At 50.4% G+C, this 21,830-nt stretch overlaps 1 protein-coding gene across 4 annotated transcripts in view; it reads left to right on the top strand.

Moving 5' to 3' along the window:
* The window catches only part of Nipped-A (Transcription-associated protein Nipped-A), a 170,124-nt gene that overhangs the window by 86,595 nt on the left and 61,699 nt on the right, over positions 1-21,830 (top strand). For all 4 annotated transcript variants that reach the window (XM_089546329.1, XM_089546330.1, XM_089546331.1 and 1 more), the window contains 10 exons: positions 2,141-2,786; positions 3,362-3,700; positions 3,894-3,962; positions 6,339-6,695; positions 7,912-8,327; positions 10,102-10,255; positions 14,956-15,402; positions 16,899-17,021; positions 18,849-18,995; positions 21,268-21,540. In XM_089546329.1, coding sequence (XP_089402455.1) covers positions 2,141-2,786; positions 3,362-3,700; positions 3,894-3,962; positions 6,339-6,695; positions 7,912-8,327; positions 10,102-10,255; positions 14,956-15,402; positions 16,899-17,021; positions 18,849-18,995; positions 21,268-21,540 — 2,971 coding nt within the window. The remainder of the gene's footprint in view (positions 1-2,140; positions 2,787-3,361; positions 3,701-3,893; positions 3,963-6,338; positions 6,696-7,911; positions 8,328-10,101; positions 10,256-14,955; positions 15,403-16,898; positions 17,022-18,848; positions 18,996-21,267; positions 21,541-21,830) is intronic.

A 21,830-nucleotide genomic window follows, 5' to 3' on the forward strand; every position in this document is an offset into this window, starting at 1 on the left:
AGAGAAGGCACTGAAAGGGTTGTGTGAAGTGGGGAAGGCAAAGAAGGGCAGAAGAGCGGTGCCGCGGCAGTTATGGCAGCTGCTGCTGCGTTGGAGGCTTGCCTTATTTATTGTTATTTTCCATATTTACTCCCATAATAGGAGCACTCGCATAATAGGCGCACCCCTAGTTTGGTCGGGAAAAATCAGATTTTTTTTATTTCCGCGCATAATAGGCGCACCCCGAACTTAGCACTGTGATCAATACTGTATTTACACGATTGCAAGCAGACGCCTCCCCCCCCCCCGCCAATCTTCATTTTAACAAGGTTTTTGCTGAACTGACTACTAGTCATCAGTAGTGCTGCTGCCGTCGCAGCTGCTGCAGACCCACAGCATGTACGACATTGCGTAGAACAGCCGCACACATTTTTCAAGGATGCTCACTTTAAACGTCTGTTTCGAAAGCTTCATCTCTAGCCGGAAACGTTCCTGACTAAGGCCCGCGAAAACCTCGGCGCTTGGAGTCGCGTACGAAAATTTAGGCACGCTGCAGTCGCAACTGCCGCACTTCTCGGCTACGTCAAATTTCCGACCTGCCGCACGCTTGCTGTGTTCGAGAGCAAACTCCCAGCCGTGTAGCTATTAAGGTGCTTGCCCGTCAAGCTAAAACAGCAACGTTCGGCGGCAAAGCCACAAACACGATGAACTAACGCGCTACCGCAGATCCCGGCACTTGACAGCAACAAAAAAAGTGGAGCTGGTGATGCTGATGGCGATATAGATAGCGAAAGCTCGCGGCGGAGGAAAACGTTGATGATGATGATGATGAGCTTGGCCTCGGGCGTCCTCCGTGTGCGGCATCCGGAAGCGCTCCTGCGCGCCTGTGTGGCCTCCGCGATCAAGCGCCTGTGCGCGCAGCCGGAGCTGATTGCGGAGTCCACGGCGCGTGCATTTTGAAGGCTATTCCCACGTGGGTCGTGGGAAGTTTCGGTGCGGTCCTTACACGGATCTTTTTTTTTTTTTAATATTCTTTGGTAAAATGGGGCGCGGCCCGTACACAAATGCATTTATGTGGTATGTTCAATTTTGCGAGTTGAAAAATTTCCGGAAATTTTACCCAGCGTAATAGGCGCACCCCGAACTTTGAGCCGGATTTTCTGGAACAAAAGTGTGCCTATTATGCGAGTAAATACGGTATTAAATACTGCCAGCATTAGTAGGCCCAGGCAGGAGGGTCAATACAATGAGTTACAAGGCAAAGTAACATTTTTCATACAAACTAAAATATAAACAAAACTAAGGCAACCCAATCAAGATTCGGACAAAATAGGCAAATTGAACACAATGTCTCATTGGAAGGGGGGGGTGGGGGGGTGGAGTGCACATTCGGAGGCACTCGCGTCTTCCCATGGGTTACCTCTCGGTCTTCGCAAACGTCATTACCCCATGCAAAGTGACTGTTCTTGCTTCATGCAGCGAGTGCATTCATTCACAGCATGACCGCGGCCGCGTCCCACTATCTGGTCTCATGATGTGATAGGGTGTGGACATGAAGGAAGCACGGCTATTACTCAGATAGAGTCTAATATTATCGCTTGCAGGCGGAACATGGGGATTGGCGATTCTGGTGATTTTGAAAGCCGATTTTTCGCAGAAAAGTTTATTTTTTTGAGTTCACGGATTTTTCGGACTGTTCGATTATTCGGACCACTTTTCGGGTCCCGCCGAGTCCGAAAAATCGGTTGGCGACTGTAGCATGCATATTTAGATGTGCAAAAAAAAAAAAAGAAAGGTGGCTGCTTACTTGCAAAAAACTTTGTTGAAGTGAAACCTTGCTCCGAAAATTGTTCGTTGTGGGGGAATAACTGCATTGCCTCATAGAGTTTGCTAATGGGTAATCGAAAATTATTTGTTGCGGCTGAAATTTCTTTTTTCAGTGGGATTGGGCTGTACTTCTAGTTTTGGGGCATCAGTCTCTCAACTTAGGTGCGCCTAGTATTCCCCTTTAGAAACCCTCTTTTCCCCTTTAGTGGCGATTTTGGAAGCTGTGCTGATTTATTTACCTGAGTTTACTATTTCATTTGGGAATCCAAATGTTAGTCATAGTCGACTATGTGGCTGGGGCTGCTCCTTACCTGGACACTTGGGCCCCCACCAGGACCAACCTGGAGAAGATGCTGGCGCTGTGCGGCGCCCCTCTGCCTGCCGATGCCCCGGACGACCTGCGTGCAGCCCAGCGCAAGTCACTGCACGAGGTCTCCCTGGAGCTGGTGCGCCAGGTGACGTCGCCCAACGCCTGCGTGCGCCAGCAGGCCATGCGCTCCCTCGAGGCCCTGGCCGCGGCCTCGGGCCAGTCCGTAGCCGCCCTGATGGAGCCCCACCGCGAGGTCCTCGCCGACATGGTGCCCCCCAAGAAGCACCTGCTGCGCCACCAGCCGCTCAACGCCCAGATCGGCCTCATGGAGGGCAACACCTTCTGCACCAGCCTGCAGCCGCGGCTGTTTGCGCTGGACGTGAGCGTCGCCGAGCACAAGACCTTCTTCACCGAGCTCGTGAGCCTGTGCGAGGCGGAGGATGCGGCCTTGCTTAAGCTGCCCTGCTACAAGGGCTGCAGCCCCGCGGCGCTTGTCTCCCTGCGGCGTGCAGCCTTGCGTGCCCTGGCCACCTGCCACTACCTTCCCTGCCGCGAGCGAGTGTTTAACGTGCTGTACCGGGCACTCAACGCCCGCGACCCCGAGCTACAGGAGGCGGCCTTCCGGTGTATGTCGGACTTTGTGGCCGCCTGCAACATTGAAATGGACATGGTGAGGGGCCCCCCGCTGTCTCCTCCCTTTTGCTTGTCCTCGATGATCTTTCTACACTCCTGCCACTTGTAGCCGAAGAACCCAGTGGTTTATAATTTGCCTTTTGTGCACCTTAGGCTCACAAACTGCAACGTGCCTTGGAATGGGCCACCATTGTGTGGGCCTTTCCAGAGGAGCACGAGGTCACTTCATAGTATCGTGAGCAACAGTAAGAGACCCCTGCCAGCGCATGTCAATCCATAGTCATCTGCATGCTAGAGCCGCCTGACGAACCACTTCTGGTGTCGAGACTGGCACAGTGGCATGTCTGTATCTCGAGCAGAGTGATGCAGCACGCACACGCTGCTCCGGCCTCAACAACAGGAGTGCTTCGTCAGATGGTGCCCGTGGCCCGGTTTGGCACTCGCTTGCAGTGATCTGTAAATTTTGCCCACGACAGTATGTACACTGTCTCGCGTTTGGCACCAACAAGGCTGGCTTGGGCTTTCCTTGGTGCTGTAACCTCAAATTACCCCCCCCCCCCCACCTTTTCAATCTGACAGTCTTGGCTGGCACGATGTGCATGTGATTCGCAGGTGCACAAGGCCATCCGGTCTCTGCTGATGCTGCTGGGGGACTTCCGGCAGCTGTCGCTGAGCGTGATCCAGCGGCTGAGCTACCTCACCCAGCTGTTCCCACACACGTTCAACGAGAAGCTGTGCGACCAGTTGCTCCAGCACCTGGGTTGCTGGCTGGAGGTGGCTGCCCGCACCCCACACCGGGGGCCGGGGGCCACGGAGGTGCGCCAGTGTGCCGCCATCATAGCCATCTTCCCCCAGATCCCCGCAGCGGGGCCAGCCTTTGTCAAGCCCCTCGTCACACTGGTGCTGCGTCACGAGCAGCAGCTCATGGTGGAGGCCGGCAGCCCTTTTCAGGTACTGGCTGTTGAGGTTGTGCTTGGCTCAGCTTTTTCATGTTTACAGAAAGGGGGACTGGAATAAATCTGGGAGGTTATATCTCATTCGTTCATTTTTTTTTTAATCTCCGTTAGTGCATTGTTACTAAGTGCTCGGAAAAATGCCCTTGCCAAAGGCTTCATCATTCTCCTTGGGCTCTGTGCACTTCCAGGCACCACTGCGCCGGTTCCTAGAGCGGCACCCTGTCACAGCCTTGGAGTTGCTGCTTGCAGAGCCACAGGTAAGTTGGCACCACATTTTTCTTGCAAAAGTGTTGTTGAAAGCGCTACAATGAGAGACCATATTTCTCCCTGGATTGCTCACAGTGGTGCTGTCTCACTGTGGCAATGGCACACAGAATGGCTAAGATGCAAGCGACCTGAAGAACGGGCCACCTGTTAGCCAGCTTTTAAAAACTGAGAGAAATTATTAGTGTAGCTGACAGGTGACAAGGATTGTTGTGCTTTGAATAGTTGTGGCTTGCAGCAAGCGCTGTGTATACGTAGTAATACTCAACATTGCAGTTTGCCCTGAATTTAATGCAGCTGCTTGAGGAAATGTAACAGCCACTGAGCAATGTGCTTTTGAACATTTCACCAAAAGTTACAATTTGCAGCGAATAAAATCACTTTTTACTTGCTGTACCATGGGACAGGTGTCAATGGGCACTCAGCAAATTATCTTGCAGTACTGATGTGTGCTGGCCCTTGTGCATGGAGTGTTATGTGAGTACTCAGGTTGTCACTGTTCTGATGGGACATTGTAAAGTTTTTGTATCTAAAGGTTTACTTTGAAAGGCAAACGTTGGCACACAAACCAAGCACCCATAAAAGGAGTCCTATGTAGCTGCATGGCAGCGCTAGAAGCATGGCTTGCAAAAAGTGTGTGTCAGCAATTGCACTCATAACTCGACTGCACACCATCTCCTGCCGTTTGGGCAGGGGCATAAGCGCTGCCGCTATCTGCTTGGGGGGGGGGTGAGAGTCTACCAGACCATCGTGGATTCTGTCCTGCCTCGTGTCGCTGCCATGAATTTGAAGCCTGGGCCAGAAGTAGCACACTTCAGCTGGAATTGTGCAAAGTGTAAAGTGGTACTTGATTGAATTTAGCTCTTCGTTTTTTTCTGTGAATACAGGTGGGCGATATGATGAAAGTCGAAACCGTTTTCATTGCCCTGCTAGTGAAGTGGTACAGAGCAGAGGCAAGAGGTGTGTGTTGCAGCATGTTACAGTGGGACACTGCTGTTACATTCCCGGGTGCTGCGTTTTCCCAGCTGCTCTCTTTCTGAGTCAGTCTTATCCAAGCTCCCCTATAACCCCATGCAATCTTTGGAGGAGAAATTCGAGGCCCGTGTAGTGTGCGATGTCAGTGCACGTTAAAGAACCCCAGGTGGTCGAAATTTCCGGAGCCCTCCACTACGGCGTCTCTCATAGCCTCAGTCGCTTTGGGACGTTAAACCCCATAAACCAACCATTACTAACTTGGCTTTACGTTGCAGTCGGGGCAGTATTCCCGTGTGCTGTGTGGCGAAGGTCGCTTCGGGGTAGTGGTTAACCCTGTTATGGCATGTTGAGAGCCTGCGTTTAGTGCATGTGAAATGGCAGTGGCAGAATGGGCGAAGTAGCACTGTAGACTCATTGGTGGCTGGCTGCTGCTTGTTAGGAGGCTTCTGGAGTATTGAACCCACGCTGCTGATGCCGAGTTCGCTTATGGGCGCTGGGAATCTAGCGGCGGCTGTTGGTGCAGATTCGTCACCGCTGTGGCATAAGTGTGAACGTCCGAAAGTTCAAAAACTAAACTAAGTGTGCCCCACAAAGGCACATCTGACCTGGTTTGCTGAGAGGCATCTGTAATTCTTGATTCTCTTGTTGGCTCCAGCAAAAAACAATTTCTAGGTTCCGATAGATGTAAACTGGTGGTTGAGGGCCCTTTTTTCAAGTTTTCTCTGGCCAGGTATTGAGGTGTCCAAATTTTGTCACAACAGAGCCTTTTTAAATAATTAGTGGCAAACGAGTAGTAACTGTTGAGGTTATTCTGTGACACAAGAAAAATATACTGGTACGTAGATATTGCATAGCTGACCGAATTTTCGGACTCCAGTAATTCAGGCTTGTGCGACATTTCGGACCTTATTGTGGACATTTTGACTGTAATGCTTTGTGGCGTGTTTTAATGTTGCTCCCGTGAGTGTGCTCTGTGCAGGCTTGCATTTTCTGTCTCTAGGTGCCACCCTACATACGGCTGTGCTTGCTCGTCTACTCCTACATGGCGTTGTCATCTGGCTCATCCCCTAGTTGATAAGTTGTTGGGGTGGCTGAGTGGTTACGGCGCTTGGCTGCTGACCCGAAAGACGCGGCTTCGATCCCGACCGCGGTGGTTGAATTTCTTTGGAGGAGAAATTCCAGGGGCACGTGTGCTGTGCGATGTCAGTGCACGTTAAAGAACCCCAGGTGGTCGAAATTTCCGGAGCCCTCCACTACGGTGTCCCTCATAGCCTTAGTTGCTTTGGGATGTTAAACCCCATAAACCAAACCAAACCCTAGTTGATAGGGACATGTGGGCATCCTTGCAGTGTGGTCCCACGCAGAGGGGGGGTGATGATGATGCCCTCTTGCAGGTGCAGGATGAGCAGCTGAACCGCTTCCTGGAGCACCTGCTGCGGGACGGGCCCACCTTCCGGGCTGCCCTGCAGCGCACGGGGGGCTGTGTGGACCGGCTGGCGCAGCTGCTGGACGAGGGGCCCGAGCTGCTGCAGCGGCTGGCTGTGCGGCTGGTGGCGGCGGTGGCCAGGCGGGAGCCCCAGTTCCTGGCCGAGCGGCCCGCCCTGGTGCAGCGCCTGCGCTCCGTCTGGGTTTCGGACGCCTTCCAGGCGGGGGCCGGGGGCCTGGCCCAGTGGCGGGAGCCCAAGCTGCTGTGCCGCTGCCTGCTGGCCGTCGTGCAGCAGCGACCCCACGAGATCGAGCTCCTCTTCCAGGTGCAGGGGGGGCAGCCAGGGGCTGGCGGCCGGGTTTCTTTTTAAATGGGATCTTTATTGCAAGAACAGATGATATTCACAAACACTGTTTGGACCGATAGCTACAAAAGCTAGTGGCCGGTCCAATACAAAAATTACTTGCAGTTCAGCCGCAGAACGCGAAAGACTAAAGAGTTAACGGGGGATGCGGCTCTTTGGGGCTGAAAATTGGTCAAAAAATCGTATTTTCAACCTTTTCATTTTCGTGATCCTAAGGCGCAGCTATCTACGAATTTTCGTTAAAAAATATCGCTTAATTCATGCGTTATAGCATTCCAAAGACGTGAAATCGCGCGCGCGGCCTTTTAAATTGAGGTCTAATCGCACCAAAGGTCTAATCGCACCGGTAAACAAAAACAAAATTGTGCAAAACGCACACTGCTATTGGTCCTACAAATCACGTGACCAAAACGGCGGCTTTAGGTTGGTTGACGGCGTCGACCGCTTGCAGCCCGATGGGCCGGGCAGTCCTACTATCACAGCGAAGTGAGGTTCGTCGTGTGCTGAGTGCGAAATATATCAATTTACGCAAGTCTTAGGCTAAATGCACTAAAAGAGAACAAAAGGTAGAGATTCGAAGCGCGCTGGGAACGCTGTAGCATCGCATCCTGGCATCTACGACGACGCTCCGTGACGGCCCGACAACGGCGTAACAGGCGGTGCTTAGCATGACACCGAGGATTGAACACACATCCTGAGAGAGCGAAAGTCAGAGATCCAAAGCGCGTTGGGTACGCAGCATCGTCACATCTTATTATCTACAATCAGCGATGGAGCTCCGACGCTTCGCGACCACTCATCCAGTCAGACAGTCGTCAGCTTCAACAGACCCACACCATCACCCACCATGCGCACCTGATCTGTCCTGCTTCTCTCATCCAACCTGCCGCGCACTTCCCAGGCTGTCCGCATACCATGCCCCCTTTTGGCAGTGCCCCCCTCTCCAAAACTCCTGTCCCATAGTCCAGCCTGTACCGGGCCCTTACAGCATGTTCGTAAAACAAGTTAATTACATTGTTTTAAGTGATTACATGACTTATCTTTTTGTTTGCAGATGCTTGTGCCCTCGTATCTGTGCTTTATGTTCGCCTTCAGTGGTTCAGGGCAGTGCCTTGGTGGTCGAGGAGCTCTGGGGTGGGGGAATAGCTGTCTGTCTTCTCTGGTTGTTCCCTCTCAGCTGTTGCGTGCATTCACGGGTCGCTTCCTGCCGGACTTTGGCTTCTTGCGGGAGTTCCTGGACTCGTGGGCGGCCAAGGGCCAGACAGTGGAGTGGAAGCGGGCGGCGTTCTTCCGCTTTGTGGAGGCCTTCGGGGACCCCGCCTTCCCACAGCCACTGCTGGCCAAAGTGCTGCAGCAGCTGCTCATCCCAGCCTTTGCGGCTTCCTTTGAGCGTGGCGAAGGCGAGGCTCTCATCGGAGGACCCCCGCAGCCTGAGCGGGACTCGCCCGACAACGTCATCTCCGTCTTCATCAACCGTGTCATCGACCCTGAGAACCCGTTTGGCACCTCGGACGCTGTGCGCATCCTGTTGCTCCAGTTCTCCTGCCTTCTCGTGGAGCAGGCCTCGCCACACATCCACGACGCAGCCAACAAGTGCGTCTCTTTCTTGGCTGCTCTACTCTTCCGTGCATGTGTGTGGTTGCCCTAGTTGTGTGCAGGATGGAGGGGAGCCATATGCGCTCCAGCCTGAATTGCTGTGCGACGGGTCAAAAGTTTGCAGTGAGCGCAGAGAAGCTGTCAGAACAAGACTACTACGCGTATAAACGCGTGCAAGAGCGGCACTTTTTTTTTTTTTTTTTCAGATTCATGGGCCAGTTTTTGGGGTGCAACCCATATATGCGATGTGCAGAAAAATTTTTTTAAAAGTAAAAACACTCCAATCAGGGAATGAGCGGAATTTCTCAGTCGTCACTTGTGGAGTCTTCTGACTCTGAGCTGGTGCTGTGCTCTGGTGCATGCTCATCCCACAAGAAGTCGTGCAGCATGTCCACTGTCAACGCATAGCCGTTTTTCCGCCCTTCCTTCACATAGCAAAGCATAGTATCACTAGCTCCAATGTTTTTGTGGCTGTCAAAGGCACAGGAGTTGTGGTAGCATGGTAGTTCACCGTAGTTGTTTCTTTCATGTGCTGTTGTACGGCAAGCGTGTGGCGGGAAGAGAATTCAACGTGGCCGAGAAGTGTGGCAGTTGCGACTGCGGCGTGCCTAAATTTTCGTGGGCCAAAGTTGGGCAGGTTTCCTGCTGGAGATGAAGCTTTCCGGATAGATGTGTAAAGTGAGCATCCCTGAAAACTGTGTGCGAAATTCGGCATGCGCGGCTGTTCCACACGATGTCGTAGTATTTGCTGTGGGTCCGCAGCATCTGCGACGGCAGCAGCACTAGTGAGGACTGGTAGTCAGTTCAGCAAAAACTTTGTTAAAATAAGCCTGTGTTGTAGAATGTGCGTGCGTGTTTTTTCTTTCACCTGAAATTGGGGGCGGGGGGGTCAGCTTTAAATCGTGTAAATATAGTATTGATCACAGTGCTAAGTTCGGGGTGCACTTATTAAGCGCAGAAATAAAACATTCTGTTTTTTTTTGTGATCAAACTGGGGCGCACCTAATATGCGAGTGGGCCAGTTATGTGAGTAAATACGATGTGGCTACAATGGCATTGCCCATGCCACTGCTTCCGGAGTGCTATCGATTGTTGCGAGAGGAGCGAACACTTGCCAACTATCTGGCTTCACTTGTAGCCTCCATCTTCCATGGCGCTGTTGGCACAGACGGGCTGCACCACCACCAGTCACTTGTGTAGTGCAGTGAAGCCTGCTTCTTGCTATTCGAGAGTGCATATCTTAGCGCTGGAGAGTGCAGCATATTATCTTTGTGGCTGTTCAGTGCATGAAGTATAAATTGCATGTGTTTGTCTAAAATACGTATAAAAGTTTGACTTAGCCATACTTCATAATATTTGTCAGTAGCATGACGAATGGTATGTTGGGTTTAGGATGCCAGAACTCTTTATGGCCTGTGAGGAATACCATAGAGGAGGGCTCTGGTTTAATCATGACCACCTGGGTTCCTGTAATATGTACACTGACATCGCAGAGTGCATTGGGTTTCGTGCATTTTCCCCCCTATCAAACGAAATTGCCAGTGCTGGGATTCAATCCTGCTACCTCATGCTCAGTGCCAGAAAGCTCTGGTGTCTGCAATCACAGTGGACCAGCAAACAAAACAGAATAATGCCCTTGGAACATGTGATGGGGACACGTAGAACTACAAGTAGGAGCACACACAGAGCAACTTGAGTAAGTGAATATGCAGTACATAACGTTCCGGAGTCATCTCATCTTTGTGTGACTGTGCTGTCTTCGCTGTCGCAGGCGGCAGGGCATCAAGCTGCGGCGGCTCATGACCTTTGCCTGGCCCTGCCTGTTGGGCAAGAACTGTGTGGACCCGGCCACCAAGTACCACGGCCACCTACTGCTGGCTCACATCATTGCCAAGTTTGCCATCCACAAGCGCATCGTGCTGCAGGTGAGCGGGCGGAGAATGTTGGGCTTGGGCGTAGCCTTCTGTCTCTCGTACTCATTTTCCACACGACACCGCTGTCATGTGCAAAAGCCAGCCAACATTTTGCAGTGAAACTAACCGAACTGACTGAAACCTAGTAACTAAGGGGGTGATGAAGAAAGCCAAATAGCAAGAGCTTGCATAGACAAACTTTACTCCACAGGCAGATTAGTATGCTGCACACTAGTATGTCACTAGTGCTCATTGCTTTTTAGCATAATGCTTGTCTGAACATTTGTTTCAACAGAACACCAAGGAATTGGTGCTGGCATAGAAGATATGTGTGTCAGGTCCCTGAAGCCACATCGTGTTGGTCTGCTGAACTTCTCTATCGCTTGTGAATTGCCTACCATCCAGGTGCTTCGTCAGAGGGTTGGAGAGACAGAAGTTCCTGGTTACCAAGTCAATGCTGTAGGAAGAATGGGATGGAAGCACACGTCGTCCTCTCTGTGCAAGCAATTCAGAACAGCTCCATTCGTTGGGAGGGCGTGGCTCACAACAGCAGTGGTGTGCATTGGAAGTGCGCTCACGTGTGGATTGTGGAGCCACGCCCAGCATGGAATATTTTAGGAGCATTGCTGTTTCCCTCTGACAGAGGAAAATTTCCCGGCAGGGTCACAACGCTATTGTAGCGGTGTGTGCAGTAACGCGAAGCACGTGCTTGGCAGTGAGGGTGACCGCGGTTGGACGCCTTTGCGTGTATTCCACTTGGCGCAGGTAATCTCCGACCTCCCGGCGCTATTGGCCGGGTCTTGGTCGTTCTCCAACTCCTGGTCATGGAGCATCGACGAAGAAGTCGTCGAGACCGACAATCCTGTACGGGTAGCAGCGCTAGTCGTGGCTCGTTCTGCCACGATAGAGACTTTCAGTAGAGCCTACGCAGACGTGCGCAAAGGCATAGCGAACGCTATAAAATAACGTCCTCGTACTGCGCATGCGCCAAACGCTATTTCAAATCGGTTTTACGTACGTTCGCGTTGCGTACGCTGTTTTTCGAATTTAGCATGCGTGCTCTTGCTTACGCTAGGAAAAATAGCGTTATCAACATGGTGGCACCCATGTCACCCGCTTCGGAGAGAATTCGTCAATGTTATTGGGTTTTGAAGCGAAAAGCTTCACTACGAGGGTCGGAGCCGAGCTTCGCGTATGCCGTGAAACCAAATGGCGAGTTCTGCGGATGCGCGAAACCGAGTGACGTCACACGCGGCACAGGTGGCTGCAGCCGTTGCCGCCGCCTCCACCGCCTGACCTTTCGGTGCAGCCACGCACTACAGCGCATGTGCACCGCCTCCTCACCGCCGCTACTACTGCGCACTCGCCTGCTCGCCACCGTTTGACCTTTTGTTGCAGCCGCGTGTTTACAACAGTTACTACACAAGGAGGTCTATACGTATAACGTGCTTGCCTACACCGTTATCGTGCTGCTCCCAGTGCATTGTGCGCGATCTGTGACAGCCATGACATCAAACCAAGCATAACTGCAGCTTTTCGCTTGTGTATCCGGGCTTAACCAGAGCTAAGCCACTGCCAATTTTTTAGGCATATTTGTTGCCCTTAAATGGAACACGTGATATTCACTTTGCCTCCTCTCGCCACCAGCAGAACGAATGATTGATAGACATGCCCTATTTTCGATTCTGTGTGACGATTCCGCTGTTCCTAGCCCTAACAAGACCCCGCCTGCTGTGGATTGGCTTGATTTGGATTTTTATGCCAAGGTAGTCATAGTCTTGCCAAATGTAGTCGTTGCAATGTTTGGCAAAAGGGTTCGGAAGAACTCAGCATGATGTTATTAAAAACCTTGCTCAGTTCAGTTACCTAAAAGAAATTAGGCCCTGGCTTTACTGAGCTAGCCATGGGACTGGCTATCTACGCGATACAGCTTAGGTAACCTTGGCCGAGTGTGAAAAATGTGCCAAAATATTTTTACATCTTAACACTAGATGACGCCACTGCAATCTGCACTACTGTTGCGCTCGGGTTGGCATCCGATAAACAAAGGGTTCATGCGATTTGCACTCTAACCTCCTGCTAAATGCTTGCATATAACGTACGTAAGTGCTCATGCGCTGTACTAAAAGTCTCGATTGAAGCATGGTGGGCGTTGCTATAGATTGTTCGGAACGTTGTGCTTCTGCTGGGCCCTGCGTCGAAAGGCGGCAGGGCAGTAGGGGTACAACAGTGCTCAGCATACTGGAAGTCATCATTTTTTTGTGAGGTTAAGAGTGCAACAGTACAGGCCGTGGCAAAGGCGTAGCTCGGAACTTATGGTGCCAGTGTTGAAGACTATGAGTCCACTGCACCAAGCTGCTGTGAAGAGAATTTCAGGTGCAGTTATGTTGGAGAGACAACCTTCGATATATGTTATGTACCATAGTTCTTATGGTGTCATGACCACTGCATTGGCAGGTGGGAAGTTATCATTCCCTGTGTCCATTGCCTTTTCTGTTATCACTGTTTAGTAACCATTATACAAGGTTTGTGCATAGGTTCATTGAAGGGCAGCTATTTGACCCCCCTTCCCCTTGACCAAGGAAACGCTATAGCGTGCTTTTTGGAGTCGCTTCATTTCTTTATTGATGGAAATATTTTGATTTGTCAGGTGGCATTGCTTCTGAAAATGAACTCGTTGCCTTTACCTCTGGAGAGTGCTTTCAAAAGCTTGCCGAGGCACAGTCATGAAAGTGGCCTCATCTTTAGCAAACAAAGAACTTTTGGCTCTTAATTGGGGTTTGTGTAGTGGAAGATTGACCTTAACTAGAAAAAAAAAGTAAGCATGCTTGAGAGGGTTTGAATCAGCCCATTGTTAAAATTCGGGCATGCATTGAGAATGTTTTAGCCAGTCTTCCCCACATCTACATTGAGAACTGCAAAGCTGGAGCCTTTAGCTCTTCGAGCGTGACAGCAGCTGGTATCTGCACTGTGGTAGCCAGTATACTTGTTGATTGCTTCGTTGGGGCTTGGAGTGGAGTCCATTTCGGGAAAAAGTCCATGGGTGTGCCATCTTATGTAGTGGAATGAAATCTGTGAGATTCATGCAGTTTGGGTTGGTGTCTCAGCTCCCCCCTCATGATTGGCCTGACTGGTGGCATCAGTTGCCTATCACCTCCGACGTACAATGCTCGGCAGTGATGGCACTCAAGAAGGAAAACAAGTCACGATACAATTCACAGAAGGGGACTTGATCTCCTCTTGCGTCCTGCTTGCTCATCGCCAGGTAGTGCATCAAGTGTTCACGTCACTGTGCATGTGCTACTTCAGATGATATTACGTAGCCAGGCACCCCACCCCGGCTGCTTGTGCAGTGTGCCATGTGTGCGATTGATAGCGATGGGACGCTACATACACACGGTTTTGTATATGCAGTGTTTTTATGTTTTTCTAAATATTCTACTGTATGTGCAAATGCTTGAAGTTTATAGGTAGGCACATGCTGCAGTAGCAGTGAGTTTGGTTTTGTCCAGAGTTACTTAAAACGGTGACAGTGCACGTTGTTTTGCACCACATGTAATTTAAGGTATATTTTGGTTGCATTTTTTGTAAAGAAAGGGTTGTTTAGCACACAGGCGACTCAGATTTTATCGGGAAAAGTTGCAGTTGTAGTCGCATGGCAAGCCTAGTCCCATGCCATGCCAAGCCAAGCCGAGAGAAAAATCTTGCAGGGCGAGCCATCTTTTTAGAACGCAATGGAGAGCTCAGTAGAGCCACATTCCTCCTAGCACTTATTCAGGTAGCTGTGTGGTGGTGACTCTAGGACTCTCTCATCGCCACTTTCTGTGGAATAACGCAAGGAGAAAGCTTGGAGAGTGTGTTATATGTGTGGGGTTTTTAAATTGGGGAGATAAATACGTTCTCCTCATTTAACTACGGCTGACAGTTCAAAACCGCCGGACCCCACCCCGTGGTCGCGTACGCTACCGAGCGCATGCCAACCACAGTGGGCCTTGCACTGAGGGAACAAAGGAATGACACACTGGCTGACACAAACAAGGCATTTATTGCTACAACAATAACACGAGCTAGCAACAAAATACGCTGAGGAATCGAGGACGTCCGACTCACCAGCACAGCTACGAGCGAAAGTTCGCCCATGGTAGGGCAGAGGGAAACTCTGAGGACGGGCAGGACGAAATGAGGGGTGAACGTTCCTCCCCACGAGGCTTCGTGCCAGCCGGCGAAGAGCGGAGCTTCGCACCGCACGTCAGCGCGCTTCCCCGTTCCTGAGCCAGAGGACCGTCTCTCCCCCGCGCACGCAGCAAATACGCCATCCGTGGTGCTCATGGCGCTGCGATGCCAGCGCCCTCCCTTGTTAGTTACAGTAACACAACTGAGGAGGGTGCATTGCGGGGAAGCAAACCACTAGGGACAAGTTGAGGGTGCATTGCGGGGAAGCAAACCACAGGGACGAGTAAAGCGCGTCCCCTCGTGTGATAGTCACCAAACTCAGTCTTGGGAAGTTTGGAGGAGAAGTGGTGACCAGTGCCGCAGTCCATTCCTCGGGACTGAGTTCTTTGATTGGGGGAGGACAGGAAAGTGCTTGGAATCAATGCTGTGTTGGACTTCTAAGGTTGGCCTGGCAACTACCGTGCTGGGTTCTCCTTCCTGCCCATGCTTTGTGGGAGCTTGCATTGAAGCATTCACACGTTGCTGCTGTGGTGACCCAGGTGTTCCACAGCCTGTTGAAGGCGCATGCGGTGGAGGCCCGCTCGGTGGTGCGGCAGGCCCTGGAGATCCTGACGCCGGCCATGCCTGCGCGCATGGAGGACGGCAACACGATGCTCACCCACTGGACCAAGAAGATCATCGTGGAGGAGGGCCACACGCTGGCCCAGCTGGTGCACATGCTGCAGCTGCTGTACCGCCACTACCGCGTCTACTACCCGGTGCGCCACCACCTCATCCAGCACATGGTGAGCTCGGTGCAGCGCCTGGGCTTCACGCCCAACGCCAACATTGAGCACAAGAAGCTGGCCGTGGACCTGGCCGAGGTGGTCATCCGGTGGGAGATGCAGCGCCACCGCGAGGAACAGCAGCAGGCCCAGCAGGCACCACAGGCACAGCAGCAGCCACAGGCGCAGCAGCAACAGCAGCCGCAGCCGCAGACCTCCGAGGTGGGTGGGGGGGGGGGGGGAGGGGGCCTGCAGCATTGGCTGCGTTAGGGCAGTGTTTATATGAACTTCAAGTGGTATGTGACAATGCAGTTCTGGCTCAATGGGTTGATGCTGGCAGGCTGTCTATAAAAGTGATTTGTCCTGCAAATGCCTAGGCCTCTTTGTCTTTGGACGGAGCTCTGTGTGTGAGGATGTGCAACAATCAGATAAAGCTGTAATTGGTAGAGGTGTGCGAATATTCGAAATTTTCGAATATAATTCGAATATTAGATTTTTGCTATTCGTATTCGATTCGAAGTCTAGGTATTCGTGTTGTTTCGATTATTCGATCCCATGCGAATATTCGTACTTAGCCGAATATTTTATTGCAAGCACCGGCGTACATTTCGGTGCGAAAGTCCAATCGACATAGACATAACAACATGGTGGCGTCCAGAGCCATGCGTAATGTTTTGCCATGCCGTAGCTGACTGTGCTTGTGAGCTTCTTTGTGGCTATACCAGCGAAGCTGGTATAGTCAGAGCTGTGCACGAAATACCTCGCAATACCTGTCACTTCAGTGCCAAGTGAGAGGGAATTTTCTGCTCCTGAAGAAGTCGTTTCAGATAGAAGGAAACGACTCCTGCCTGACCATGTGGAGCACCTGGTTTTTCTTCACAACAACCTTTAATGTTCATCCCAGCAACGCGCTTTTGCGTTTATGGCATGCTAGATTCAATCAGTGCTGAGCACTAGCCATTTTCTGAGAAAATTCCACTCTTCTAAGAATAACGTTCTAGACTTCGATACTTTCTGTGCAGCCACACACACCTTCTGTTGATGGTTGAACTGTGATGTTCTTGGATGCTCAAATAAATATTTTCAAGTGGTTAAATGCGTCTTTCCTTGATTATTCGATATTCGATTCGATATTCGGAACTAAGTATTCGTATTCGATTCGTATTTGAAAAATTTGATATTCGCACACCCCTAGTAATTGGATGTATTTTGGGATATGTGGCAGTGTTTTGTGAGCCTGTATGTGTTTCTTGATGGTCTTCTGTGTACTATCTTTATGCTAAAGTTGTAGGCCTGTGCCCAGTGGGTGCCATATCTAGTAAAACCTTGTTAATTTGAATTTTAGGGGACTCTTAAAAAGCATCGTAATTACTGCAGTCAGGGCGGAAAGTGGGGTTAGTCCGGTCTCATTCTTTCTTTGGCCTGGTCTGTAGTGCTATTCCTTTTTATGATGTCTGGATTAACCAAAGCTGGATTATTGAATGGCTTCCAAAAGCCTGCAAAAGCCCAGCTTAGTCGGGACTGGCTCAGGAAAACATAACAGCCGGGAAAAAGCAGTACCCGGGAATGTAACAGCAGAGTTCTACTGTATTGAGGCATAGTAAAAAAGTACATATGCCCATGGCACTTGGAAGTGCTAGGGCACATAGCTCCAAGGCGTGTGTTTTAGACGGCATGTTGCTACCACTTGGGCTCATCTGTGCGGGGCATGTGTGCAGGAGAGTCGGCGCCTGCTGGACCAGAGTGGCCGGGCACGCCAGGCGGCCCCGAGGCCGGACCGTCCCATCGAGAAGCACCATGCGGACGCCCTGGTCAACTTCCTGCTGCGCATGGCATGTCAGGTGGGTGTATGGGGCACGGCCACATCAAGGCAACCCTAGAACACCCAAGTTTCTTGTTTGTTGAGGTATTTGAAAGAAATTTTTAGGGGTAAACGTCAGGAAAACAGTGCAGTCAAACCCACTCAAAACAGTATTGAAGTGCCATGGAAATACCATTGTTGTAACCAATAATTGTTATAACCGGGTTGTGCCAAAAAATGGAAAACGTTACGACGTTAGAGCATTTAATGACAGGAAAGACCCAGAGGGGCTTGATCGTTCTAATGCCTGCAAAAGCTCGTTCATTTGAACTTCACGGGACTGGAGAAGATATTCGAATCATCGAATGATCCCAAAAAACTAACGAGAACCACTTGTATCGCGGCACATTTATTTGGGGAAAGACGGGGCAATGGTTGCTTGCTTTTAAGATGAGAATGGTGTGGCAGTTATTACTTTCACATTTTCATAGATGCTTTATTGCGTGCATACTGTCGAGCGTGTTGAATCAGAACTGCTCAAAAGTGGTAGGGGCCTCCCCAGAAACCTTCACGGTGCGATGGGTTGCGCTGCAGCTCCACTGCTGTGCGTCCCACCCCTCAACTTACAAGCAGCAGTGTTGCATGTTAGGTTAGTGGACAGCACGTGACGAGAAGATCCGAAGAGAAAGAACCACATGAACGAAAGCGCTCGCACCAATCCCGAAACAGCACACAGCTGGTCTTGGTTAATTGACTGATACGGGCTTGCGCAAAGCCCAGAAAAATGAAACTGAAACTGCATGGTCTGACTGATTTTGAGACGGGGCTTTGAAGAAATAGACGTGCATAGTGCAGTTTTCAAGAAATCAATGTTACTTTTGGCTGTAATATGGGAGTCCACTTACTACGAACATCGGATATAATGAATGCAATTCATGTGACTGTCAGGTTCATTATAAGTGGGCTCAGCTGTATATCCCGAAAGATTTTCTCCAGAGACAGACCAAATGTGACTTTAAAAGATGTTTTTTATGATTGTAGACAGCAAAGAACTGGCTCAGATCTCTGAACATGAAAATGGAAGGCTCCACAAGTGAAGATTGAACGTAGAATAAATGCCGCGCATTCCCTAGTTGGTGGGTTTTTACTTAAAAAAATTTTTTTTTTCGCACATTGCATGTATGGGCCGCACCCCGGAAATGGGCCTTGAATCTAGAAAAACAAAGTGCGGCCCTGACACGCATTTATATGGTATAAGGTGTCGCCATTTTATTCGCGTTACTTGCTTTCTTACTTTCCCATTGTTTTGTGGTTCTTACGCCGCTTTATCTAATCTTTCACAGCCTGTTTGTTGCTAAATGCTGTGTTTGGACTGAGGTGCTAGATTATTTGCAGCGAGGCATGGAAAGAAAAATGAATGGTGTAACGTTAAGAGATAGCTAGCGGGCAGAGTGGATGAGGGAATAAACGCGGGCTAATGACAACCTATTTGAAATCAAGAGGAAGTAGTGGGCTTGGGCAGGGCATGTAATGCGGAGGCAAGATAACCGCTGGTCCCTAAGGCCAATGGAGTGGATTCCAAGAGAAGGCAAACGTAGCAGGGGGCGGCAGAAAGTTAGGTGGGCGGATGAGATTGAGAAATTTGCAGGAATACGGTGGCCGCAACTGGCGAAGGACAGGGTTAATTGGAGAGACATGGGAGAGGCCTTTGCCGTGCAGTGGGCGTAGTAAGGCTGATGATGATGACTTTTGCATTGACAGCTGCAGTTATTTGGCACTGTAGTCCCAGATGGTGGGAAGACTTGCAACCAACTGTGTGAGCTTGTAGCATGGCAGTTGGAAAATGCGGGCTTCTTTCTGCATGCAGGTGAATGAATCGTCGACAAACATTGGGTCCCAAGGAGAGGTGCTCTCCCGGCGATGTGTGGCACTCCTCAAGACGGCTCTCAAGCCTGACGTGTGGCCCAACTCGGAGCTCAAGCTGGCCTGGTTTGACAAACTTCTCATGACTGTGGTATGTGCATCATCCCACCACTGGCATCCATCATGGTTCAGGTTGCCACTTCCTCGATTGTTGAGTGTCTTGTCTCAGCCCTGGCCATGTGTTTATCAATTTGGGTAAAGAATGACCAGGGCATCACCTTGAGGTTAAGAAGACTGTGTGCTCTTAGCCTTTGCTTAGTGGAAGCAGCTTCACTCGACCTGTGCAGGTGGTTTTCGTCCATCCGATGTCAGTCAGTTCATCTTTTTTGTTGCCTTGGGTACTTTTGAAAGTTCAGTAAAGGCACCCGTGTTCTTTAATGGAAGGAAAACCTTCTTACTTGAATGTCGTGTACCACCAAGCATTTCAGGGAGTGATTGAACCCTGCCAGAGTACAGTTTTTGTTGTAACAAATTATTATTTATTTCCTGTCAGCTAACCATAAAAAGTAATGCTGAAGTTTTTCTCCCATGGTGCAAAATATTCGGACGGAGTTTCTGTCTGAGTAAAACTTATGTGAAGCTGATCTCAACTTGTAACCTTATTTTACTGTAAAATAATTTGAAGGCTTTCTGCTTGTATGCTTTCATGCATTGATATATGCAGTCTTTGTCAAAAGCATACAGCCCAAGGGGTCTGCTTCTGAGCGCTGCATCGCGGCTGCTCTTGCATGCTCGGGAATCCTTATCTCACGATGGCGGGAGGAACTTGAGTCCACAACTCTCTTAAGCATAGTACTGTCAAATGTGTGCTTAAGAGCCCCGTTACACGGCTTGGAAGCAAACCCCTTGGGCAGCATATTTGTGACAAAGACTGTACCTGTATATTTTTTGTTGCTGAAAATGGCTGCCAGAATCAGCATAGTGTAGCGCAGCAGGGCCACCTGTACTCTTTAAGAAGGAATAAAAAGCATGAACAGCCTGTGATGATGTCCGACAGAGGGAGCCACGGTCACCAATAACCCAACCCTGAATTTAACTGCTCCTTTCACTCCCGTGGTGCAATCTGGAGAGTATAAAATGGGCACTCGGGAGAGGCAGTGGTCCCCGAGCTAGAAGGAAGTGTAGGCCCTCTTTCCCTAGTTCGCCATGGGCCGTCGGAGTTAGCGTTGCGGCACTGGTACCCACCAGAAGCCCTCACTGATCCGATGGTTCCCGTCCGAGGCAGTGTAGACTTCGCATGCTCGGACCCAAGGAGTTAGCGTTGCGGCATTGGTTCACACCAGGGCCCTTGTTACTTCCACGGCCTCCAGTCAGTCCCCCTAACCGACTGCGGCAGTGTCCCGCTGCTGCATTAACAGTTTCTTTCCTCTGTCGGACCCTCAGGCAGTAGTTTGTGTTTCAAAGAGAGAACTCCCTGGTCTATTCCCTGTGCTGCACAACCAACTCGTCGCAAATCAAAGGTGCTCGACTTACTCGCAACAGTATGCTCACTGCTCTCCACCTAGACTTCCATTGTCTGGTGGTAATGACAGTGTGGCTGGCCATCCTCTGATGGGTTGCAAAGCTTAGCTTTCTTCCAAGCCGCAGTCAATGTAAATCGATACTTTATTATGTGGTCAGGTGTGTCCCTAGCATCCTACATGGAGGACACTATTTTCTTTGTGCAGTAACCCTTTAAGTTTATTTCGTAAAAGCTTGCGTCTGCTAGCGTAGGTTTAAAAGCGTCTAAACCTTTTCTGTGACACAATTGGGCCGTACACATTCATATTTGTTCATTACGTGTGTTCAGAGAGATCCGCCAGTCTTCTTTGAACGCCATTTTTTTTTTTTATTTGACCACATAGACTACATTGTGATTTTGCAAGAATAACACATCATTTTTGCGCATTGTCACAAGGGGGCTGCCTCGTGTGATGCGAAATGTGATTTTAAAGTTGACATCAAATGTTTGAAGCTTTACTACACATAACAGCTAGCAAATTTGCCTAGTATCCTACACTGTGGGATGCCTCCAAAGTCGGTGTTGAGAAAAATATTTCCACTAATAAAAGAATGATTCTGAGTTGTACAGTGATATAAACATTTCATTTCGACAAATATTTAAATTTTTTTCAAACTTGTGAACCTTCAGCATATATGGGACAGTGTGGGGGCGGAAGGTTTAGTTCCGGGTGATGTCACGAGAGGGCACTAGTGGATCGCCAAGTCATCATCATCAGGAGGCTGAGCAGCGGCGGCAGGGAGATGGGAGAAGTGCAATAAAGGTTGTTGGCATGGAGTCCGTGTGTTTGGGAGTTGTGCGACTGTGTCACCGCTGAAGCGTGACAGCTTGTTCTGAGCGGGTGGATGTGCTGCACATGTAGGAGAGTGCGCAGCCCAACTACGGCAACATCTGCACGGCCCTGGAGCTGCTGGCGTTCCTGCTGAGCATCCTGCGCAGCGAGGCCATCCTGGCCAGCCTCAAGCCGCTGCAGCGGGGCATCGCGGCCTGCATGAGCTGCCCCAACTCCAAGGTGATCCGGGCCGTGCACGCCCTCCTCTCCCGCCTCATGGGCCTCTTCCCCTCGGAGCCGACCACCTCCGCCCTCTCCTCCCGGCACGAGGAGCTCGAGACCCTCTACGCATCCATCAGCAAGGTACGGGGGCCACTTCCCAATTGAAACATGTCTGTCGTTTGGAGGAACCTCAGCCATTGAACTTGTGATTTCCAGGTGGAAATGACGTGGAGTGTAGGCTTAAAGCTGATAATTAAGGGCCCATTAGAACTTGGAGTCCTTCAGGCTTATCTGAAAGAACTTTCATTTTGGCTGCTGTGACGAATAGTTAATTTTGAAAATTTTCTCTCTTATTGTTGGGTTAAACTTGTCTTGTACAGCTAGTGCGTTTCTCTTGAAGGCAGTTTGTGGTCGTGCCGCTGTGCCGTGTG

This window comes from Amblyomma mixtum, chromosome 5 (genome assembly GCF_055824585.1).
Source record: "Amblyomma mixtum isolate Tamu chromosome 5, ASM5582458v1, whole genome shotgun sequence".
Taxonomy (NCBI): Eukaryota; Metazoa; Arthropoda; class Arachnida; order Ixodida; family Ixodidae; genus Amblyomma; species Amblyomma mixtum.